We start from the raw sequence: 25,718 nt of genomic DNA on the forward strand, positions 1-25,718 counted from the left end.
CAATATTCAAGCTGCGTCTGGTGTGTTTCTGTGTCAGATGTAGCAGCATTTCTTGTGACCATTGCTTGAAGAAATAAGGAGACTACAAAAACATCATGAGTAGTTAACTCGTAGGACTTCAACTCAGTTTAGATTTATTTTAATTGAACCATACATATGAAATAATTTTCACGAATGGAAGACCAAAGAATCTACTCTTTACATTCACAGCCACAGTTAGCCATTAGGAGTGGCAGTGTAGTCACCCAAGCTTAAACAGATGAGGTACTGTTTCAGTCTCTCTCTCTCTCTCTCTCTCTCTCTCTATCTTTTGCTTCTTTCCAATCCTCTTTCCATCTCACTGCCTCCTTCTCCCTAACCCCGCTTTCCCACCAGCCCTGAAAATAAACCAACAAACGTTAACTGTCACCTGGCTGCAGCGTATGAGAACACTGGCCTCTTTCTCTCCACGCAAGGCATTAGATGAGGGACTTTGACCCTGCGCACGTATTGTATGTGGAGCTTGTATAAAAAGGGAAACACTCCATGTGGTACATTAGAGGTGTCAGATTTGAAGTGTGGAGGCTGATTGTACCCTTTTCTGCTTCCTGCAATCAAAGGGGAGCTTAGGTAGGATGTTAAGAATGCTACAATGGGTTGGCTGTTTTGTGTGAGACATTGAAATATGCTTAATAGAACAAATATGGGTCTTTTTATCTCCTGTCTGTCTGTGGATGCAAATGCTTCTGAATGAGTTACATCATTTTATTAGTTTTTGTGAGCTGCACATTAATAAACTTTAGCAAGGAGTGCTGGTTGTGTTAAGACGGCCTAGGTCATGCAATTTCTTTCCCCACAGGACTGCCAGCTCTTGTATTTGATTTCCGTCTGTATATTCTCCTCTTGTGTATCCAACTCTTTCTCATTCTCTCCTTTCCGCTTCTCCTTGAAGGTGCGTTACAATTCTTTCTCTTTCTCCACAGGTGTCATTCTTCCTGTTCATTGTGTTTGTGGTTTACACCATGCTGCCGTTCTCTATGCGGGACGCCATCATCGCCAGTGTCCTGACCTCTGCCTCTCACACCATTGTCTTGAGTGTCTGCATGTCCACCACAACTGATCACATGGAACCAGTAGTGTGGCAGGTAAGACGATCAAACATAAGTGGGTGTTAATGGTAGCAAGTGCATTAATGTAAAACACTTATCTGCAAAATATGCGCTGTTTACCCAAACAATCAATTATCATTTTAATTTGTGATTTGACTTGTGACATGACATGCCCTATCGATTTTTTTTTTTAAAGACTACGGTTTTCTTTTTAACATGAATATCCAGATGGAATTAAAACGGAATGGGTTTCTACTCTAGACATTTGATGTGCCCCCATCTTGCTCACAAAACAAGCATTTCTGTTCACTGGAACCATACAGTCTGTATTTTTAGCAAACAAGCAAATATGACCTTTAAACTAAAACTAATTTAGCATAGCAGGTGAGCGATAGAAATTCTAATGTGTTTCTTATACTTCATTGAAAGGTCACCCTCTTTCCAGCAGCATTGTTGTTTGTGTGCAAAATGTTCAGGCAGCTGGAATATGCTGATAAAGACAAAGGAAATAACAATATCATGAAACTAATTGGCTGGGTAAAGCATACTCCAATTCATTTGAGCTTATTCAAATCTGGTTACAATAGTCCAGTTGTGGTTTCCGATGCATGAAGTAAACAATTTATCAGAAAAGCCATGCCTCAGTGATAGTCAGAGATTTCAAACTATCTCAGCGCTAAATCACAAAGTCAATTTCACATGTTTTGGAACCCATAAACTTAGTGAGCAGCAAAAACGGACATAGTCAGGGATGTGACAAAGAACCTAACAGTTGGTGTTACAGAGCACAGAAAGTCTCTGCAGAGAGGGGATAACCAGTCAGAAGGATGGCCATCACAGCAGCAGTCCATAATTCAGGCTATTATCATAAAATAGCCACTCTGAGATAAAAAGGCACATGTCGACGCTTGGAACATTTTTTTTTTTAAAAAGACCTTGAAAGCAACTCTGATCTCTGGTGTGATGAGTAAAAGAACGTCAAGTTTTTGGCAGGGGTTAAAGCACAATGTCTGTCTAACGCCTTGCACAGCACCTGTCTAATGCCATCCCTAGGTTAAAGCAGTTAGACCGATTTGGGGAAACAAGTATAATTTTCACCATTCAGTAGACCAACAACCTGAAGCATAGAATCAGGGCAGTGCTGGAGTGACTTTAGGCCAAGGCTTTGACTGTACTTCACACACCCAGTTTAACCCTAACAAGTACAGTATTTTATCTTTCTTACTATTGTTAGCTGTGCTTCACTAGTCCAGGGTATCAGTTTCTGCTTGCTTCACATAGAAACCCTCCATCTCTCTATTCACTTATGATGCAAACACCCAGCTCACTGAAAGTCACCTCTTCACCAAAGAGCAGACTATCAGGGAATGTGTTAATCATCACTGTAAAAGCAGCATAACGGTTACTTGACTTACTAACAGTGTTAGCTACTGCCAATGTCCACTAAGCTACACATCACAAGCACAAGCAATGATAACCCTTACAAAATTTGGCAAGACTTAAGGTCTACTGAAATTAGCCGAGTGTCCATTACATAGCATGCCACCTTGAATATGTCCGTTTGGTTGCAAAATCATGGTTTTGGACACTATATTTAATACGCACATTCATAAGCAGCAATATCTTAACCGTACCCCTGACACCAGGCAGACCATTTTAACAATGGACCATTATTGAGGCTTTACTGAGGGCTGTCGATGTTTGCGTCTCGACAGCCAGCCAGCTGGTATAGTTATAGAGAAGCTTATGAGAATAGTGCAGAGGGGGTAGGAAGACTTTTCACTCATCTTATCAGGGGTTAATTGGTAAATAAAGCCAAATTACAAAACATGTTCAAGGAGACGGGTTACTTCTCCATAGCACATCGGGCTGGATATGTCATTGTCAAGATTGGTTATTGGTGTTTTCTATGCTATTATGTTATTTTTTTGTGATGCTGTTTTTCCAATTACAGACTGTGCTTAAGGCCAAGTCTGCCTTTATGGTTACATTTTTATTTTTGTACATTTGTCAATGGTTTAAGGTCACTTGGCGCTTGGCATTTCTCCTTTGCAGGAAGAAGAAACCTGCATTTTACATGCATTTAATACAGGGTATTGAACTCTAAAGTATAGTTTACCTACATTTACTGAGATTTAAATACCAGTTTCAAAAAGCAAATATAACTGATTTTTTTTTTTTTTCAAAGCCCAACAAATTGGATTTTTGTGATGTGACAAAAAATAATATATCTTCTATGTAGACAGTATTGTAATCACTGCACTGATTCTGCACCTGTCACTAATGTTATATAAGGTGCATGTCTATTTTTATAGTGACATGAAAGTACATTCAGTGTGCCATGGAAACAGCACTCTAAGTGGTTCTAACTCATATCAGCACATGTAGCAAAGTGTTAGGTAGTTACCTTACAAGAATGGAGGGGACTGATGAGATATTACTTAAACATAGAAAAAGCAATGCATGAAGACAGAAATAAAAAGCAGCAGTTTAATAAAATATGGCAGGAAATCTATAAAGCTTTATGAAAAGCACAAGTAAAGAAAACTGATGAGCTGGCTTTGATGGGGAACCTTCTGTGTTTTGTGTTTGTGAGTGTGGATGTGGATGTTTAGTCTATGTCCTGTCTTTGTTAGGTGTGTGTGTGTGGGGGGGGGGGGGGGGGGGGGGGGGTATTGGGGTAGTTGGAGGGTATGTGGATATGGGTGTAGATGTATGTTATCTGTAGCCTATATAGGTGTGGAAGCCTATGTATCGTGTAACTGTGTGATATTGTTGTAATTGAGATTATGATGGCAAAGAACTAATATTCTGTTTGATATGTATATTGGGACTCCAATGTAGAGTACACTCCAATGTAATCTCTGAAAAGTAAATAAAAAAAAAAAACAATTATATAAAAAAAAAAAGTGTTAGGTAGTTACGTCAGCAGAACCTGCCGGTAGTTTAACTTGCTTATCCCTTATTAACTTCACAATAAAGTGTGAGTTTAATCACATTATTTCAACAAACTTATTTCAGTTAATAAAGAATTATGCACTTGGGTTGTTCAGACAATAATAAGCAGGAAAACAACTTACATTTCAGCTCATTTCCAACATCGCTGATGAGTGCCATACTCCAGCAACTCCGAAAGTCATTAAGCTTTGAACAATAAGTTCATCTCGTGTAGGTTTATCACTGTTTCGTTTGTGCTCCTTGCAGCACGTTATATTTACTGGTGTTATGAGATTTTGCATCGCATTTCTGTGTCTACTGTTGTTGCGAGTATTTGCAGTGCATGTGTTGTCAAACTGACTTAATTTGCTTCTGTTTTGTCTATTTGCATGTGTTTTCTTAAGCTGCAGTGCGTTAAGGTCTCTCGGTCACCATCATATTCCCTATTATTACGAAAAATTAAATAACATACAGTATTTATCCATATTGCAGACTTCTTTGTGCACAGTATGAGTCTCTGTCTGTATTTGTGCTTTTATGTATGCCTGTGTAAGTGTACATCAGATTGGATGCTTGCTTCTTTCCTGTCTGTGCCTTTCTGGCAGTAGCCAGTGTCAGCTGAATTTTTCGTGTTGGGACAGGCTGAGGCTAATGTCCTCCTTCTTAGATGAGAGTAGTAAGACTGGGTGACATGATGCTCTAAGGCTTGAGTCTTCAGAGGGCAAGTACTGTACTGGACAGCAGCTATAAAATCCTCCCCAGTTTTCTCTAACCTTTTGCCACAGATTTGTAGAACTACAGTATACTGTTCATTCAAATGGAAAATTAACTCACACGATTGAGGCTCTCGCAAAATATTTTTGGCCTTCTGAATTAATTACCCCTGATGGACCATTGAGAGGAGGGAATTTTTGATGCTTTGGTTTCTTTACAGAGTGTAATTAAACTGAATTTAAAAAATAACATACTTAGGATGCTAAATAAAAATGCCTCTCACTTGATACCTGGACAGCTTGTATGGTAATGACTCATAGTAGCACTCCAAAGTGATCGGATCACTGTTGGCATTAAAAAAAATAAACAAAAAAGAAAAATAAACCGTTCTTATAATGAAGAGTATCCTTTGTTGGCAGAGTCCAGACTGCCTTTAAGTAGTCTGTAAGCCCCTGAGTTAGGGTTCTTTTCAGAGTAATGTAATAATATTGTGTTGCGAAGGAGTTAGTCAACAACATTAAAATGAAATTCTGTGCTGTCCATGAAACAGCTGCTGAAGTTTAGAGGCACTAACAAGCTTGCAACAGGTCGAACACCAGTGGGTTCTGTCTTAGATATCCTACTCAGTTTGTTGCAATATTTATTTATTTATTTATATATTGATGTATTTTTTTATTCAGCAATAATTTGTTTGAGAACATTTCACCACTCAGTTTTAGATTCTACCAGTTGGCAACCTGTTCCTATGCTACCATGTAGGACAGGAATAGGTTGCCATTCGGCCAAATATAGGCTACCTGTTTGCTTTCTTACATGTCTAAAGAAGTCATTGACTCCACTGGTTGCTTGGCAACATCAAAATGACTGCAAGACTCCAATAAGTGACTACGCTTTCCTCAAACCACAATGCATCATTTGTACATGCTGGTTGTTGAGCTAATTAAACAAATGAGATATAAATGTGTTAATTAGTTAATTTTGTTATCTTTGGATCAAATCAGGCAGAAAAACAGGGACAACCACTAAAGACTGTTATATGCAGACACAGAATGGTCTCATTAAACTCATTCTCGGTAAGAAATTAAATAAGCCATTACAAAATGTCCTTTAAAAACACTGACACGCATACACAGTCACATTCAGCACGCATGCATTAGTGGCCAATTTGGTTTTTAATTTACTTCAAGTGTGTACCTCTTTAATATTCACTTAAAAAACTGTTCGTACTTCCAGACGTTTGTAAATGTGAGCCATTAAATGACCACACTCTTTGGCTCTGATCTAGTGTGCACACAAACTGGCCAGGGGCTATTAAGTGAAAAGGAACCATGCTTACGTCTTCACTTTGTCAAGTCCATTAAACTTTACAGTGCTGCCTGATTGGAGGCTTAATGAAGATGTGAAAGCGGAACCAGCTCATTATTTTGCAGAGGTGACAAACCCCATGTTGGGTCCAGATTCATGTTCATGTAAAATCTTGAGCTATTCATCTTTTTTAACCAGTCATAAACCTAGTGTGTGTGACACTGATGCTAAATTATTGAGGTTCTATTTTATGATATCCGTTTCTTTTTTCTAAAAGATGTGAAGTATGATCTGGCAGATGTTATTCAGGCTTCATGGCAGACTACACAATAGACAACGGCGCTGTCCTCTTCCTGTATCCCATGGACAGATCCACAGTCATTATTTTTGTAGTCTTCTCTAAACGTACCACAGCTCTTGTTTTCCCAAGTCAGTTCCCAGCCTTATTGATGACATAACACAAGTTGTGAAAAATGCAAGAGATTACGATTGGTTGTGGATCAATGCAAGAATTTATGTTCTTATAATCGCCTACTCTGACTTTTCTATCAGACAGAAATAAGTTTTTAAATGGCTTCAAGGGCCAAACATGTATGATGTAACAAAGGGCTATTATTTCCAAGCTAGTCATTTATAATGAATACAGAACTTTATAATAGTCAGATTTTTTCCAAACTAACTTTACACTTAGTGATGTAACGGGTCTCACAGCAGTGCTAAAAGTTATTCCTTGGCTCAAATTGGTTTCTGTGTTTTTGTAACACATACTCTCTTCTCTGACCAGAAACAACCTTCAGTTGCGTACTTTGTTAATCACTGTCGAGTGCTAAAATCATCAATAATTCATCACTGCACTCACAATCTATTTAAGCTTTATCTGACAGGATTTCACATAGAGTCTCTGTGGTGGCAGCTGTTGAATATTACATGTGCTACCTGTTCGAAGAAGGGCTTCATTTGAATGTAAATGGCAGTTTTTAACTTTGGTGATTTATCATTTCTCCATTTTTTCTTTTTAATTTAGCTTAAAGCACTTGGAAAATAGTTTTTTTAGGTTTCACACTAAGTATTTAAGTATCTGATTATATTCAGAGTCTTAGTCTTGTACAGTACGAAGTTACTGGTTCTTATTTGTGCCTGTGGTTGTTTCTGTTGAGATTATGAAATTGCATCTGTTTAATGTCTGTTGCTAAAGGTCAAACATGATTCACCTACACCAGTGTTAGATAGTTGTCTTCCTCCACTCCTGGCAATAACATAACAACAATAATAGCTTTCACGGGGGCATTCTGTGCTATTTATTAGATAATCCCAGAATTCACCAGCAGGCCTCAAAGCCCCTGAGAGGTCATTCTCACCTAACCCTGCTGTTATCTGTAATTGGGTACCAGCGAGGTACGAATGATTCGCACAGCCAGCCTATTCACACATTTGACCTTTGAGATGGTCTGGAAGCTGTCAGTGTCTTGTCTAACAGATGTCAGCAAGTAGACAAGCATTCATAAACCTAATCTGTTGTGCAGCTAAAAAAAAACAAACTTTATACATAACAGCAACTGTTTCCATGTGATTTAATGACCCTCTGGACAAGGGGCTTGTCAAAACACACACTCATCCTTGCATTTGGGTGTGGAATATGGTTAAAGTGCATGTTGTGTGTCCACAGGAAGCAGCAGACTTTACTGACCTCACTTCATAACATCTGCTTTTGACAATCTCAAAAGGGAGGTTTTCAACAACTGTAAAATGACCTGGTATTTCAGAGCCACTAATTTCTGAATTATTGTACTTCATACAGGCTGCTGAAAACCTTGTTTTCTTTAAAAAGGCCCGGTCCAGCCCTTCTTTTTGTGCCCCCTTTTCAGTCATTCAGTATACTTGTTCCTGAACCCTTTGCTCTGAACACTATTATGCGCCAGAAAGTTCAGACTGTTTTGTATAGATCATCACGGACGAAGCCAGGCTTGCACATATTATGCCTTTAATTTTTTGGGAAAAAAATCATCGTTTTGTGTCTTCTTTCAGTGTTTGAAAATGTGCGGAGGAGAGATAATAAATTCTGTGGACATCAAGTGGGATGTCTGTTCCAGATACAGTGAATAGATGTGACCATAAATCCACATCCAGCCGACGATTCTCATGTACTTAGCCTCTGCCCCTGATGTTTGCTTTTGTCAAATATAAAGGAAAGGCAGGTACATTAATGGTGTGTTCACTCTGTTTAATATATTCATCTCTCATACAGTATAGAACAGCTTTATTAGTAATGTTATGTTCTGTATTAACCTCAGTATGAGTTCATTATTGGTTGTGGCTTGTTTTCTCGGTATTGCATGTTTTAGGTCCTGGTTATGAAACTGCTACTGGACAGCGCTGATGAGTAGTCATTGTTTTGTTATGTAAGATAGAAGAGCAGAAAGTGTTATCTGTGGGTGGTGCACAAGAGTCTGGTTACATAGTGTATATTATGTGTTGTGTGCATATTTGTTCTTGCCTTATCTTATTTGCAGCTCTACAATAGACTGGCTAAATAGATGCAAATAGAAACACACTGTTTTATTTCCTGTTTAAAGTTTAGAAACACCTTGTTTACGGGCACCTTAAATGTGAGCTAAAGTAGATAATGAGGATAGTTTGAGTAATTTGCTCTGAGTAATATTACTGAAGTAAAATGTTTTTGCGAATTTGATTTTTATAAAGGCCACTGGATTCTACTGGTGCTGTAATTTAATTCTGGTAGGCACATGGAAATAAATAAATGTCAGAAAGAAAGGCAGTCAAAGTTAATTTTTGCAATAGGAGTGTTTATGAAGAGTGGACAAAAATAATACAGGTGAGAACAGCAGGGCTTCAGGATCTTTACACACCGAACAAACAGCATAACCTGTACTTTTTTCTTAAGCATTTATCCCTTTTTGCCATATTTAATACAACACTTTGCTGTTTTGTCAGACATTAAAGATGGCAATTGTTGTTAGTGATCTTTATCATCCTAGGACAAGCTTTCATATTTACAGTATTGATTTCTTATTGTAAACCACTGCACACAGAATATGCTATGAGGACATTGCTTCTTTTATTTGTTGCATGATGTGAATGCAAGACTTAAAGTATACATGTGGGCCTGTGTGGCTGTAATGCTCTTCCCACTCCCTAAAAACAAAATTGTTGACTTGAAAGATTTGTACATATTTGCATATTTGCCAAAAACTAGTGTGGCAGCAAAGGTTGTCCTCGGGAGTTATGTCAGAGAACAACCCAAGTTATCAGAATCAGAATCAGAAGCAGTGGAGATCCTACTGTAGCTTCTATGGGAGCCCCCTTTCTTTTCCCCAAACAATTGCTTACCTTGCCTTTCCTGATAGCGTGCCCTCGATCAGAAGAAAGACCTTTTGCGCAGTTTTCATATCAGGCTCTGCAAGAAAGCATCTCAGTAATGATATGTAGCACTTAGAAATCGGATTGAGTTTCTTCCTGTGGGACGTTTGTACCAATTTTAAGGCAATCCAGCTAGTCTTACTCTGTGTTAGAGTAAAGATGGACATAGGTAGACAAACACCAAGCACCATAGCACTAAAAAATCCAGACACTCGATGAATTATAACATTGACCTACAAAAAAAGATGACGCTAAGATTCTCTTTGCTGCTAATACATCGTCGCTCTACTTGAAAACCGAATTGAATGCTTCAGTTATCTGCACACTTGGACTCTGCTGTTAATGTTGTAAGTCCTTCAAAACAATATTTACGTCAGCTAAAACGCTCAGCTATAGTAAAAATTTCACATCAACACTTTTATTACAGGTTTCTAACTTGGGAGATCAGATTTCTCCAGAGGTTATCTTATTAATGAGTGTCAAATTTCAATGTAACTGTTTTCATTTTATTAAAATAGTAAAAAGTGATGTTGGGTCTGAAAAAATAAATCTATTTAGACATATTATTATATATAGTTAAGTCATGTGACTTGTCTGTGTTATTGTGGTGCTGTAACTGTGTTTCTCTACTTGCTACTTGCTACTTGCATACAGTTTGGAGAAAAAAAAACAATTTCCCCTCAGGGATAACATACAACTCATAACACTGATGAAGAAACAGAAACAGTCCTCCTTTTTTATGTGATCAACCTGAACTCAAGGGAAAGACTGTGGCATTTATATAAACCTGAGCCGCAGTATTTTTCTGCCCGAGAGTCTCTTTATGATTATGATTTATGAAGATAAGTTTTTATTTTTTCAGTTTTTCCTCCTCCAGAATAGAGTTAAAGTTTATCAAGCCACAGTAAGGTTTATGAGAGGAATACATTATGTTGTTTTTTTTAAAGAAATAAACAGCTGAACAGGGGCAGTAAAGAAGCCACACACATCTCATTTCTTTATCTTTACATTGTCTTCTAGTTTTCTGTCTCTGTAAACTGGAAACTTGTTCTTTAAATAACCGAGTCACAATAAATTGTTTCCACTTTACCTTTAAACACAGTGTGCAGCACCATATGTTCAAGTCGTAATATTGAATGTATTTACTTTTATAGTTTTGTTTCTGGTCTGTCAAATATCCTGTGTGTCTGCTTAATGTTCACACATGAATGTAACATAAAGAATATGTTCTCAAATCTAACTTCGTTTGTCCTCTCTTCCCGCACAGATTTTGGCAAATATTATTATTTTCCTGTGTGGCAACATGGCTGGAGCATACCACAAGCATCTCATGGAGTTGGCACTTAAACAGACATACCAGGACACCTGCAACTGCATCAAGTCCCCAATTAAACTGGAGTTTGAGAAGAGACAACAGGTAAAGTGCGGAATACCTCTTAATTATCAATGAGCTAGTGAAGGTCAGCTCAGGATTCAGCCACATTAGCTATAGCTACCGTATACGTATATACAGAATATTATTCACTAAACGCCTGGAGGGTCAAAGGGAAATGATTTGTCCTTGGTCTTTTATTATTTTCCATACACTTGTGCTGTGCCATTAATGCTCATATGCAATAATATGCAAACATTTGCTGTCAGCATGCTTGTTGGTGGAAAAGAGCATAAATCCACAGATAATTAGTCACTTTTAGTCATTTTAGGATGCATAGCCTTAGTTACTGTATGTTATGTTAGTACAGTACAGTAGCTTTATTGATTCTTTTTAGTTACACACACATTTTACAGAAAATAGCTGATGACCTCAGTGTGTTAAAGAGCATCCTTGGTACATTCTACAAATTCTCTGTAATAAAATCTATTTAATATTTAATTTCAGTGGATCATCTAGATTGCAAAGATAAAACAATATCTCCAACTATATTTACATCTCAAACAAATAATTCCCTTTACACTGACTACCTGTTTTGTTCAGGACCATCCATTTACACTTTTTGTCATTTATCTGTGCCACATTTTCAATCACTAACTTAGTTTTGTTTTGGCTTTAGGTGAATATGATATGATATGATATGATATGTAATCCACGATCTACTGCAAGTCTGCAGTGTCGTATGTGTGTCTGTCCTGTTGAATTTTCTCTATCTGTATCTGTAAAGTTGAATAGAGAGCCGAAGTCCCGCCCCCTCTACTTCCGGGTTATGGGACCTATCTTTCGAAAAAATATGAACGGCAGTCTATGGCGAAAGATAAATTATTTTCTGGTCCCGATCGACTTGTGCCTTGGATTATACATATGTTGTTTTTCAGAATAAAAAATGATTTTACATGTCAAGAATGTCACAGTTTGTCGCAAGATAGTTAAGTAAAACGCTATGGAAAATACGTAATTAAATGAACTACAAGTCCCGCATGCTGGCGCGTACAGAACCGACCAAAACTCCCTTCGTGTAACTACAGCTCTCGACATGACCCGATTTATAATGATTTTCACCTCGTTTCATGCTTCTGCCTTCGTCCTGGTAAAGCTCAACAAGGAGACAGCCATAGTTCTCTAGTTACGTACATTGTTCGAGAGGAGAGATGTAGTTCACTAAGCGATCTCATACAAAACCTAATGTTGTTCAGCTTATTTACGTCAAATAATTTATTTCTTGACGTGAAAAATGATCTTTTAAATTCACACACATCATATGTGAAATTCATGCCACAATTCGAACGGGAACAAAAAATAATTATGATCTCTCCATAGACTGCCGTTCATATTTTTTCGAAAGATAGGTCCCATAACCCGGAAGTAGAGGGGCGGGACTTTGGCTCTCTATAAGGTTCATATACTTGATGCAGGTTACTGCAAATTAGAGGCTGCTGCTGCTTTCAAATACCTCAGCTTCTTGAGAGATACTAGCATGGCTTACTGAAGTGAGAAACCGGGACATAGCTAGCTTTCCACTACAGCTGGGGGAGTTGCAGCTTTCTGGGAGCTGTTTAGTCGGATAAGGGTGAATCCAGCTGTTGTTGTGCGAGCCCAGGCTTGGGCTGGAGCTGGTTTTCCCTATGGTGAATTCAGCTTGTGTTTTCAGAACTGCTATGAGTGAAGCTGAAAATGTCTTGGGTGGAACGTTTCGCAGTAGCCCTGGAGTGCTGGTGCTGCCTGTGACAGATGGTAACTGTGCAGACACATTTCTCTCAGGCGCTCAGCGGACTCATAATATATGCCGTTTGCTGCATGCTTTTATCCAAAGTGCTCTGCAGTACAGTGAGTGCATACATTCTCAGTTTGAGTGGTTCAGGCGGGACTATGAGAATTCGTCACAAACCCCAATCCCCAGCAGCGCTTGTTAGCAGCCACCAGAGATGATCAGCGTTTGTCAAGTTAGAGGTGACGTTGGTTTAATTAAGCGTTTTCTCTATTTTGAACTTATCCTCACCCTGAGAGGAATTACTTTAAAACCTATACTAGCCTCGGAAAAAAATAGAGATGTGGTTATGCTACCACTAGATAGGAGGAGAGAAAAAGCAAAGGAGGATTAAATCCTGCTTCCTCTGGCTGGCAATGAAATGATGAACAGAACACTGTAACACTGATCATTACTTTGAGCACCAAGAAGTCAAGCTGACACAGTCTGGTTTCTAATTGACCTTTCACTTGAGCTTTAATGACAGCTTTTGGTTTTTTCTTATCATCATAGGTTAATACTATAAAATTAGACTGACTGAATTAAATTAATTTCCCAGAAATTGAAATTTCATTGAAAAGCCAAGGTCCCAGATCCTTTTAACTCAGACATTAGATCTGATTTCCCGCAGTTTTGGCAAATGAAAGACCTTATTAATCCCTCCTGTGTATATAATATATATTTACTTATGTCTCTATTTCTTGTGCATTTGTTCATATTCTGATTTTGTAAATTTTTTGCTTATACTATTTTACTAGATTTTACTTATAGTTTATTTTTATTTGATTTTTATCTTATTTTATTTTATCTTTCTTTTTACTTGTGGTTCTAAAGAGTGTTTTTTTTATGTTTAACTAAGTACTGTGACCAAGCAATTTCCCTTGTGGATCAATAAAGTCTAAGTCGTGAGAAAAATGTTGATTGTTTTTAAATGTAATCAGTTTTTATTTATTTATTTATTTAAATTTTCCTGACCATCTACTACACCTACTTCTTTCTTTGTGTTACCGTCATTAGGAGCGTCTTCTATTGTCTCTGCTGCCCGCTCACATCGCCCGTGTTATGAAAGCTGAAATCATCCAGAGACTGAAGGGTCCAAACTTTGGCCAGATGGAGAACACAAACAACTTTCACAACCTCTACGTTCAAAGACACACTAACGTCAGGCATGTATTATTTATGCAGACATACCGCTTGACTGACTAACAACACAGTGGAATCGACCGCTCTGTCAGTTATTTTGTGGTGCTTTCACACCTAAGAACCAAACCCCCCCAGGTTGATTTAGTTTGGGCTGGTGTGAACACAGCAATTGGACTTTGTTAAAGTACAAACGAACCAGCTGAGCCCGATTGGAGTGGGCGGTCTCAGCCCAATTGCAACCAACCTCAGGACTGGTTTGTTTGCAGTGTGAACACACGTTACCCATGGACCAACTACCTTACAGTGATATAACCAGGTAGCGCCTTCTTATCATGTATACATAAGCGTTCTTGTCCACACATAGATGCTTGAGCAAACTGATCATAGTTCATATATGGAACAATGGTACACGCCCACAAAACTCTTTGCAAGAACATTATGTTGAGGGCTTGTCAGACCTTCGTCATGACTGCCCTGCCCTTAAAAGCAGCATTGTAACTGGAGACGTGAAAGCACCCTTAAACAAATGCTGACGATTTAGTGCAGGAATATAAGTGATTGGAACGCATTTGTTTTTTTTACTAGTGCACCTGATTTATTGGCAGGTGTCTTTATTTATGTTTAGGTCAGATTTACATATAGAGGAGCATGCCTTTGAAAGCTAAAGTGTTTTTTTTTGTTTGTTTGTTTTTTACTGGACCATGTATATGTAACCGTTTTATATTCATATTCATATTTTTTTCCATCTCCAGTATACTTTATGCTGATATAGTAGGATTCACACGGCTGGCCAGTGACTGCTCACCTGGAGAGCTGGTGCACATGCTGAATGAGCTGTTTGGCAAATTTGATCAGATTGCTAAGGTAAACCTTTCATAACTGTGTTCTTGTCACTAAGAGCTAATTTTGTTTCAAAATAAGAATGCTTGTCTTATTTTCTTGCCTAAGTGGTTAACTTTATCCTATAAACAGTAACATCTTGTAAAGGGTAGAATCATCTCTACATATCTAAAGATCCCCTCCAGACACTTTCAAAGATGAATAAAAAATAATATATATGTTTTTTTAATTATGGGTCTGAACAGTTGTTTCCCATTACAATAGTAATTCTGAGGATGACATAGACTCCTCCTGAAATAATGACTGGAAATAAAATATCTCATCCATGCAGAAACACTGAACCCCTTCTCAGTTTTTGGTGGAATTACCAAACCGATACCGATAATTGTGATGGGAAAATTAAACGAGTAGGATAAAACACTAAAACACTCTGTGAGCTCCGAGGAACTTTCAACTGTCAGGAGATGAAACTGAAACTAAAAATAGCCTTCAAACTCTGAATATAAATCAAACATCAAAGAGAGATGACATTGTGAGTGAAGGGGACTTTTAATGATGAATCACAGAGATTAACATTTCTACACTTGCTAACACTGATAGATGGAGCAAAGCTCAGTGTAGCTCGTGTGGTATGGTGAATGTAAAAGTGTTGGATGTTGCCTAAAAGTGCGATGCATTAAATCTAATTTAAAGAGCCGCCTGTACTTCCTGTCAGGTTTTGCCTTTACATAACCAGTGTTTATATGCCCTATTTTATATGCAGGAAAATGAATGTATGCGGATTAAAATCCTTGGCGACTGTTACTACTGTGTGTCCGGCCTGCCGGAGTCACTGCCGAATCATGCGAAAAACTGTGTGAAAATGGGTCTGGACATGTGTGAGGCCATAAAGTAAGTGCCAGTTATATAACAGGACTGTGGAAGAATTAAATTATTTTTGAATTGCTTGCTTCTCTGCTGCTGTCTCACTTGCAGTTCTATTGTTGGGAAGACTTTCTGCAGCAATGATGTGAAAATATGTTGGAATTTGAGATTAGTAGTTGTAGTGTGATCGCTGGAAATGGTGTTTAAGTTCAGACCGTTGTTCCATTTTTCTTGTTTCACTACTCTGTACACGTCAGTGTCGGACTGTGAAGCGTTTGCTTTTGTCTTCTGACAAGATAGATATGTGCAGGTCTGTGTGATGAGTTTTCTGTGCATTGCAGGAAGGTGCGAGATGCCACAGGGGTCGACATCAACATGCGTGTCGGCGTGCATTCTGGGAATGTCCTGTGTGGCGTGATTGGACTTCAGAAATGGCAGTATGACGTTTGGTCACATGATGTCACGCTGGCCAATCATATGGAGGCAGGAGGAGTTCCAGGGTGAGTGAAAAGGACTTTTACTTCTTATCACATTTTATCTCTTAGAATATCCAGACCCAAGGAGTATAACTTTTCACAAAATTCATGGTTCAGCATAAACTTCGGTTTTGGGGTCATGGTCAAAGTGTCTCAGGAGGAACATATACTCTTCGGTTTTCTCTCCTAGAGCGCTCTTGCACAAACATCAACAGACTTAATATGCGTGTACCATTACATTCCTACCAGACCCAAAAACTATTAATTCAGTGAACTCTCCATTGCCAGGCGAGTCCACATCACCTCAGTGACCCTGGAGCATCTGAACGGTGCCTATAAGGTGGAAGATGGGGACGGACAAGAAAGAGATCCCTACCTAAAGGAACACGGAGTCATCACTTATCTTGTCATCAACCCAAAGGTGCTGTACAAATTATATTTTCAGTAACAATAATATTAGACTTTGATGAAAATGCATTGAAATCACACTGTTTCCATGTTTGTCCAGGTTGAGCGTCGGAGCCCACAGCATTACAGACCTCGTCATACTCTAGATGGAGCAAAGATGAGGGCTTCAGTCAGGATGACCCGCTACCTGGAGTCATGGGGAGCAGCCAAGCCCTTCGCCAACCTGCACCACAGAGACAGCATGACTAATGAGAACGGGAAGATCAACACTGCTGTGTGTATTATTTTTTTTTTCTGCACATATGTTGACATTTAGGTGGTGGGAGGTTCATCTGTAGCCATTAACCGACTCATTTTCCTCTTGATCTGTGTGCAGGATGTGCCGATGGGGCAGTATCACTTCCAGAGGAGATCAGAAAGGCAAGCTTCTCGTTTTACACCTCCAGCACAATTTCCTTTGACAGGATTACACTCCTCCCTTTGCATTAGAGAGCCAGACGATGAGATGTCTAATGAGACTAGATTTTCGCTAGACGCTTTGATGTGTGTGACTAATATCACGAGAACTTAAAAGGCATCCTGGCTTTTTTACTTTTTGTTACCCATTAAAGGACAAAATCTCAGAAGAAGCGGTTTGAGGAGGAACTCAATGAGAGGATGATCAGGACCTTTGATGGGATAAATTCACAAAAGTAAGCCCCATTTTATTAATTTTAATGTGGTTTTACCCCCCAGAATATGTTGAAAGAATTCCCTGTTTAACATAATACTGATTAGATGCTCTTGCTGTAAGATGGCAGAGCGTGTTGAAACTGAACGTGGCTTGCATCCTATTGCTGTGGTAGAATTTGTATTGAATAATTGTGTTGAATTTTACCTTTTACTTTACTTTTTTTCTTTCTGATGTGAAACGACGTCTTTATGCTTCCAGGCAGTGGCTCAAGTCTGAAGACATTCAAAGAATATCGCTCTTCTTTCACAACAAATCCTTAGAGAAAGAGGTAGGAGAACTGGCATTATTCACGCATCGGTGGACAGATCAGTGTCGTTATTTCAAAGAGAATAGCAGAACGTAATGTAAGAGAAGCTATTGTCACAGCTTGTTCTTTTACCTGCACTTAGCTTGCTCTGAAATCTTGTAAATTACAGGCAGACTGAAGTCTGAGTGTGTAGCTAAGAAACTCGTGGAGTAGCTTGACTATATTTATCAAAAGTCTTTTGTTGATGTCTGTCCTTATTTTTATGTTTTTAGTACAGAGCAACAACCTTGCCGGCCTTCAAATACTATGTCACCTGCGCCTGTCTGATCTTTTTCTGCATATTCATTGTGCAGGTTCTCGTCCTGCCTAAGTATGTGATATTTACATTTATTTCTACTTGAAATAAAATTGTATTTGTGAAATTTTTATTTAATTTTTTTTGCACATGACATTAAACTCAGTTAACGTAACCATATTTGTGTTTTTTTGAAGGACAACTATCTTGGGAGTATCTTTTGGCATGGCTTTTCTTATCCTTTCCTTGATCCTCTTCATATGTTTCATCGGACACTTCATGGTGAGTAGTGTGCTTCTGTAACTTATTCCACTGCAAACATTATGCCGGTGTTTTAGTAGTGCCCCTTTTTACAGTGTGCTTTTAGAATTAAACTTGTTTTTAACAAGGTTGTGCTCACTCTCTAAAGGAGCTCCTCGGTCCTTAATGTTTATCCTGATGGCACTCGAGTGATCTAAGTGCCCCTATAGCCAGCTTAACAGCCCATTAAGGGACCGACCTGGTTAACACTAGTGCCTCTCTGGTGTGACCATGGGGCAAAAATTAATCTACTACTGCCCCAGAGAGGCACACATAGCACACCAGGTGATTCTGGGGTTTAATTTATAAGTTGTTGTATTGATTTTTATGTCTCCGAATTGGGGACAGCCACAGGCGTTACAGGTTTGAGTTGTACGTACGAGCATTTTGGTGTTCAAGAGTTTGCAGTGACCTCATAAAATACAAACAAATGTCTAATAGGATAAAATGATCAAGGCTGCAACAAACATTTAGTTTTCATTCTGTGAGAGATTTAATGGGGGGTTAAGTAATTCGATTGTTAGTCAAATTGCTCATTATACTTTCCATTTGAAATAATCAGTTTCAAGACCTCCTTCCATCTTAAGTTTCAGCTTCATGTCACAAGAGGAAACAAACATTCAAATGAGTCCCTACTCTATTCTATTCCTTTAGCATACCTTTGAGATTTTGTAAATTAACTCATTATAATTTCATATTAAACATGTGGTCTCTGCTTGTCACTGTTCAGAAGGCTGAATGCTGGTGAGTAGCTGTAGAGGTATGTAGAGGAGTTTGTTTAAAAAAACCCCACTTCTTATTAAATTGGAAAATGTTGTGCAAAGGTCTTGTTTTCAGGACTAAATGTTATGTCCCACGAGCCGTGCCAGTGACGCTTCTCGTACTTATTACAGTCTGCCATCCTTAATATAATATATTGTAATATACATCCCTGAGCCTTTCAAATGTCACATCCACTCAGCCCTGGCGGTACTCACATATTGCTCTGAGATGATCAAGCAAATGGGCTTTTACTCTCATTGTCACACTATGAAGCACATTGAGCTGAAGGCAGTGCTTCAAACAGGAAAGCCAATTGAAGTACATAACAAATTAAAAACAAAACAGTGCCTATAATGTGCAGACAGGGTCAGAAATGACTGTTGAAATAGGGGGAATGATTGCACATTGTTTAATTGTTCTCAAGAACATAAAAGCTGTGGAAAAAATCAAATTAAATTCATTGCAATCTAAGTGATCAGGTTGTTGATAACTATATTTGCAGCCTTTGTAAATTATGGGATTATTTATAGTGGTGATTTTGTGATTCTGCCATTATCGTGCATTTTGAAATAAAGTGCAGCACGCCATTTATTCAATAGGTCTCTGTAATTGTATGCCTCTTGAACTTGTTGATTGCTGCTGCTGAGGCAATTAGGAGGTGCTCACTAATAGGTGCTTCAAAGTGTGAACTTGCTATGTATATTTTAATTTATTTTAAAGCAATTGCCCTTACTCACCAAAAGTAATTGTTATTGTGCTCGTGTGTGTGTGTGTTCATGTGCAAATATGCAGGATTTACCTGTGTCACATGTGCATATCTCCACTTCATCTGTGTATGATGCGTGGACAACCTTATATCATAGGCCCCCAGATCTCTTGCACACTTGGCTTCATACTTTCTTGTATTTGCGTGTTGTGTGTCCCTGCAGCACTGCAGCAAAAGCGCCTCCACTTCTTGGATGTGGCTGCTCAGGTCATCGGTCATTATTGCCAACAAGCCTTGGCCCCGCATCACTCTCACCATGACAACCACAGCTCTAATACTCATAATGGCAGTCTTCAATATGGTAAGCTTTTATGTGAAGGTTCTACACGAAGGCTTCACTGGGAATCCTTTAGATAACGCTCATCTTATTTGTAATTGCAGTGTAATTCGACCATAATGGAATGCGTCCCATACATGTATAGATGTATAGATTGGTCTCTAGCGAAGTAAATGGATTGGAGAACATTCTTAAAATAAACATACACGAATGCTGTTTTCTTAGTGAATTTTAATTACTGCAGGAAAAAATTATACAGTGTTACATTAGCAAATATGTCTTAATCATCATGGTTGGGGGGCTTTGAATGCACTAAGACTAGAAGAAGTATTCATCAATATGCTATCCATTTGTTTTGTTTAGCCTTGAGCATGTTTCACCACACAATCAGCTGCAGAAAAATATTCTTTGCATTGATCTCTTTTGCTATGTCTGTTATCAGTCAGTTTTCTCAGGCTCAAAGACTGTACTTTGTCTGCCTTGCTTAACAATGCCAGCACCATTTGCATTTACCGATAAGGGCATATTGTATATAACATTCATATTGTTATTTCGCTCTTTTCCATTAATTTTCAAATGTATCTGAATGGTGTTTATTTCAGTAGAGAAAAAGAAATAAAGGCTCAGATAAAGGTGGAATCGTATCCTGAGGCTTGGAAGGAAGCTGCGTGATAAAGCAGAGTGTCAGGACCCCGGTTTAGACCTTCACACAAATCGATTCCAGAGATTATAATCGTGTTTTGCGTCTGACGTGGGTCAGTCGCTCAGGGCAGATGGACCAAATTAACCTGACTTTGCTCAGTGGGGCAGCCAATCCTCATCTCATCCTGCAGGTTCACTTTAAAGGACATTATTGAATGGTTGTCACTGTTGGCCCCTAATCTAACAAGATTCTGTTTTCCCCCTGCTAGACGGATGCAATGACCAGTTCATCTTTTCACATGTTGATGTGCAAAGCAAGCAGACAGAGAAAGTGTTCACAATTTGCATATTAATTCTACGAGTTGTTTTCTGAGGTGTATTAAAATAGATTTTTAGCACTTCACCTAAAATGAGGCAAAGCCTAAATATCTTTTGACTTTGTGTTTTTCCTCTAGTTCTTCTTGGAAGACAATTTGTTGCCACCAGTTCCTGTTTACAATTCATCCAATGAAACATTATTTTACCCTAATGGGCATCTAATCACCTTCACTGGCAAAAACAATTTCTACCTTCCTGTAAGTAAAGACAAAAACTTCTTGATTTTCTTCTTGATCTTGATTTTCCTTAAACTCATAGTTTAAAATCTTAAAACGAATCAACCAATCTGTCGCCCTCTTTTTCCTGCCTAGTATTTAATTTACAGTTGCGTCCTGGGCCTGATTTCTTGCTCAGTGTTCCTGAGGATAAACTACGAGCTCAAGATGATTATCATGTTGACAGCAGTGGTGGTCTACAATGTCATTATTCTACAAACACATGCCCCTCTGCTGGATGAATACAGCCAGTTTCTATACAAGACTGAAAGCCTGGACAGGTAGGTGCACAGTGACAAACAGGAAAGGGAATGAATGAAACGAATGAAATGAAAGGGGAGAAAGAGATAAAGAGTGAGGGTGGGTGAAGACATGGTGTTGATGTTCATCTGCTGTTAACCCTGCGGGATGCTGAATAAATGGGGAACCACAGTGATATGAAGAGACATGATAGATGGAGTGTAGGAGAAGGAGAGAGAAAAGGTTAACCTCGAGGTCTTCTTCGAGTCAGTTGAATCAAATGGAAGCTCCCAGGGCGGATACTTTAGAGGCGCCAGAATCACTTAAACTGAAAAGTTCAGAAAAAAAATCTGAAACAGTTTTTCCCACAAACTTGTTTTTTCTTTTTCTTCAAAAACACATAGCAAGCATTGTTTGACTGCTTTTATCCACTGTATTCAGTTTTTGTTCGTACAGTGCTGATCTACTGTGGCCCAGTGTGTTTGACGTGTAACGCTGCAGCACAGTAGTTTGACATTAGATGTTTATTATTCTATTGGATTGTGAACAAACTTAAAATGAGGTAACTCAAACTATCGTCTCATCACATCGTGTGTTATATTAAACGGCAAGCTGAGGAGAACTGCAACATGTACTGCTAGTCTGGCTGCAAGCTGCAGTGAAATGCAAGTTTGGCATTGTGTCTGAGACAATCTCTGTTTGAGCCGGCTTAGTTTCACTCTCTCTAGTTTCACAAATAGAAAATGTAAAATGGTAAACTGAAACGTGAGTCACCTTCCCATTTGGGAAATCATACATTTAGGTTTCACGGTATAATGCTTTCATTAAGAATTTTAATTAACACAGGCACAAATATTGAGCAGTAAAGCTTGGGTATCTCAATAAATGTTGATTAAAACACTTTAAAATGTAAATTTACTAAGTGGAAATTAGCAATCCAATCAGCCTTTCTTTGATTTAATCGTGGAGGTGTAAAGTAAATTTCCTTCAGAATCAATAAAGTATATCAATCTATCTATCTAACTAATGCACGGTTATGCACACACAATATGTTGCTGCATTCTCACTAATAGCAATAAAATGATTAAGTATTGTGTCACTATTTGAAGTAAAGATCACATCAGGCAAGTTAAAGGTTATAATAATAAAGGATAATACTGGTAAGATACATAAGGTGTAATACTTGCTGTGGGTGGCTTTGTGTGAGCAAACATCACAGGCAGTTTGTTCTGCCTTTCAGAGAGCAGGTACACGGAATGCAATTGACCTCGCCTGTTCCTCTCAACATTGTTTCCTCATCACATCATTTTCCAGTCGTCTCTTTTTTACTCAGAATAGCTGTGTGAGTCTGGAAGCCAAATCTGAGCTATGATTAACTAAGCATTAGAAGAAGGCTATGAAAATGTTCTCCACTATTGCCCTTCACCCATACTTCTCCAACTGTGCTCCGCTCTTAATGAATTCACTTCATTTTATATTCCACACTCCCGTACTCCTCTCTGTTGCCGACAGGCCAGGAAATTGGCTGCTTAATAAGGACGAGCAACGTAATGAGCTAATGAGGAATGAAATCAGTTATTTTGAGAAAGACGGTGTAAGAGAGAGGCCTTTGCCCGTGGATGTGTTACACAGTACAGGACATATGGAGGATGGTGACATATGTTTGACAGGAAGCAGTCCTCTGGGCCTTTGTTACCAGTGTGGTTTTGTTGTTTCATTGGTTCTGACAATACAGAAACATGATGAGGTTGATTACTGGAAAGCTGCTTAGTGGAAGCTTAATGACACAAGACGATGTAAGGATGGAAACTGTGGTGTCGTACAAATGTACGTTATTATCCACACTCACTTCTACTTTCTTATAAAGTTTACTGAGCTCTATCAGTATACACCGATCCGGCATAACATTATGACCATCCTAATATTGTGTAGGTCTCCCTTGTGCCTCCAAAACAATTGTGACTCATCAGAGAATGGACATGGGCCTTCTGAGGGTGTCCTGTGGTGTTTGGCAACAAAATGTTGTTTGTGGGGGCCTTTGGGTCCTGTGGGTTGAGGGGAGGGGCCTCTATGGATCAGGCTTGTTCCAGTGCATCCCACAGATACTTGGTAAATCGGGATCTAGTGAATTTGGAGGCCAGGTCAACACCTTGTGCAGTTTTTCATGTTTTTTTGAGTTGTTCCTAAACTGTTTTTGTGTATGTTCCTGTGTCAGGCTCCTGTGTCCTGCTGGGGATGGCTGTTGCCATCAAGCAATGTTGTTGCTAAGGGGTGGGGGTGTCTGGTCTGTCCTAGGTGACTGGTTTAAGTAACATCCACATGAATGCCAGGTACAGTAGTTTCCCTGCCTGGTTGGCGTATACCTGAACTCACAGATAGAGGTCAATCTGTGGTTGGACCTGTCTCTAAAACATCCAAACTACTTAGATGACCTCTGCGGTCATAGGCAGTCCAGTCTGTTGGAAAATATGTTTGATTCTATCATTATTTCTTGTCCAAAGGGATTTATGCTGAGTAAAATATAAATGAAACAATATTATTTGGCTCCACTATGTCACTAGTGCATCCACAGCCACCTGGGTTTTTAGTGATGGTACAGCTGCATTATCTGTGTTTAAACATAGCCTCCCTGTTGTCAGGATGAGACCTAATGAGATGCCACATGCTGTTACTGCACCACCAAAATACTTTTGAAGCTAAATTGTCTGCACAGGTTAAAGGGAGGTAGCATGTACATTACACATCTTTGTAGTTTTTGGAATGCATTTATTTGAACCTTTCCTGTTTGGTTGCTTTTATTCAGAACATATGTAATATTTCTTAGCCCTGCACCCTCTCATTTAAATGAGCAGCGTATAGAGATTGTATAGATCACTTCATAAATAGTAGTATCCTGGAGCTCCCTGGATAATAGAGTTAAGTCCTTAGACATTATGACAGCATGCATTGTGGTTTTACTGACAGTTGTGGAGATTTTCTGATACGTAGCTGGATGCTGTACCTGCAAATAAGAGGGATTTGAATGTCCAATTCATTACGAGTAGACACCCAAAGTAAATGTCAGCAGATGACATCAATTCAAGTGTAAATTGTCTCATTTCTGGCAAAAAAATGCAGTTTTTCGCCTTTGTAAATGTTTGTGTTCCTATCCAGTGCCACTGAAATAGAAATGTGATTTCCTGCAAAGCCAATAAATGTCATATGACTGCCCAGCTATCATACAAAATGGGAAAGGGTTAGAACTGGCAAACTGAAAAGCTTTGGTCATTTCAGTCGTTAAAAAAAAATCTCTTTTCAGCCGTCGCAGATTTTCATGTTTGTGTCTTTCCCATCCACGATTTGTCTTCCAGCCGCCGCCTGTCCTCAGACATTGCCATTCATTCTGTGTAGAGAATTGATTAGCTGAAGTAGACGAGTGCAGAACTTGCAGGCTGTTGTCTCAGTTGTCTGCTGAGCTCTGCCCTAGATAAGAGTAAGAGTCCATTAAAATGCAAAATGTGCCAGCTCAAATGAGGATGCAACGGTCTTATCGCACACGCAAAACTTAATTAGGGATGGCCACACTTGGCTGCAATGAAGAAAAATCAGTTTTATTGTCGATTTTGATGATATAATTGGCAATTTCTTTTAAATCTTTTCCCGGTAGAGTATGATTTGAGCTATGATTGTGTGTAAGTTTGTGTATTTGAGCTTGCACATCACATGCACGCACAATAGCTGTAGCGTGATTCCTTGTCTAATTTTTCTCTGGTCCTGTTTTTTTATTTGACGATGGTGTGTTTGCTATCTTTGCAGATCATAAACACTTGTTTATTGTTTCCTGAGTAACGTTTCTAGTGAATGCACCGTGGCAGGAAAGCTCAACCACTGAAACGCAATTAGAAAACAAACTCTTGTCGTGGCAAAGCAGAAGCGACAGTCTGAACTGAGTGACAGATTGGAATGAAATGGTCTGTTAACCACTCGTGTGTCATATGTCAGTTCTGATTGCAATCTGTATTTTTTAAATTAAATGTTCTTTCCTTTCTATCTCATACTTTTTCTTATGCCCCCTTGTTTACTTTTATCTTTTTACTTTTGTCACTTGTCATCTCTGTTTTTATCTCTGTCTTATCTCACTAAAACATTTCTTACTTTTTCTCTTCTGTCCTTCAAGACCAGGGGTTCTCAAAGACCTGAAGACTATGGGCTCTATCTCCCTCTTTATCTTCTTCATCACTCTGCTTGTACTTGCCAGACAGGTAAGTCTCCGCTGTAATAGTGTGAGTGACGTTATCATCTGTCTCCTCCTGCACATTTCTCCTCCACAGCTCTGAATCGAAGAGTACTTTTTCCGCTTTGTGCCATCGGCATCAACACTTCACTTGTTTTTCACTATATATTTGCTTTTCTTTTTACCATTTTTCTTGATTTTTACCATTTCCTCGCAATTTGTAATGCTGATTTTTCTTACGTGATTTTGCCGCTCCTAGCTCATCTGTTGGTAGGTAGAGAGCGTCAGCTGCTCCGACTCAGGTCTCTTTAACCCTTA

General features: G+C 38.8%; 1 protein-coding gene across 1 annotated transcript in view; it reads left to right on the plus strand.

Moving 5' to 3' along the window:
- The first annotated feature begins 219 nt into the window (after positions 1 to 219).
- Positions 220 to 25,718, plus strand: part of adcy2a (adenylate cyclase 2a) — a 34,488-nt gene continuing 8,989 nt past the window's right edge. The window contains exons 1-17 of the mRNA XM_084557101.1: positions 220 to 1,124; positions 10,690 to 10,839; positions 13,619 to 13,767; positions 14,497 to 14,608; positions 15,348 to 15,475; positions 15,790 to 15,948; positions 16,213 to 16,345; positions 16,433 to 16,606; positions 16,709 to 16,752; positions 16,944 to 17,024; positions 17,264 to 17,333; positions 17,585 to 17,682; positions 17,805 to 17,889; positions 19,599 to 19,736; positions 20,810 to 20,929; positions 21,044 to 21,228; positions 25,344 to 25,428. Coding sequence (XP_084413227.1) covers positions 1,002 to 1,124; positions 10,690 to 10,839; positions 13,619 to 13,767; positions 14,497 to 14,608; positions 15,348 to 15,475; positions 15,790 to 15,948; positions 16,213 to 16,345; positions 16,433 to 16,606; positions 16,709 to 16,752; positions 16,944 to 17,024; positions 17,264 to 17,333; positions 17,585 to 17,682; positions 17,805 to 17,889; positions 19,599 to 19,736; positions 20,810 to 20,929; positions 21,044 to 21,228; positions 25,344 to 25,428 — 2,034 coding nt within the window. The 5' untranslated portion in view covers positions 220 to 1,001. The remainder of the gene's footprint in view (positions 1,125 to 10,689; positions 10,840 to 13,618; positions 13,768 to 14,496; positions 14,609 to 15,347; positions 15,476 to 15,789; positions 15,949 to 16,212; positions 16,346 to 16,432; positions 16,607 to 16,708; positions 16,753 to 16,943; positions 17,025 to 17,263; positions 17,334 to 17,584; positions 17,683 to 17,804; positions 17,890 to 19,598; positions 19,737 to 20,809; positions 20,930 to 21,043; positions 21,229 to 25,343; positions 25,429 to 25,718) is intronic.

Source organism: Chelon labrosus (genome assembly GCF_963514085.1).
Source record: "Chelon labrosus genome assembly, chromosome: 12".
NCBI classification, from domain to species: Eukaryota; Metazoa; Chordata; class Actinopteri; order Mugiliformes; family Mugilidae; genus Chelon; species Chelon labrosus.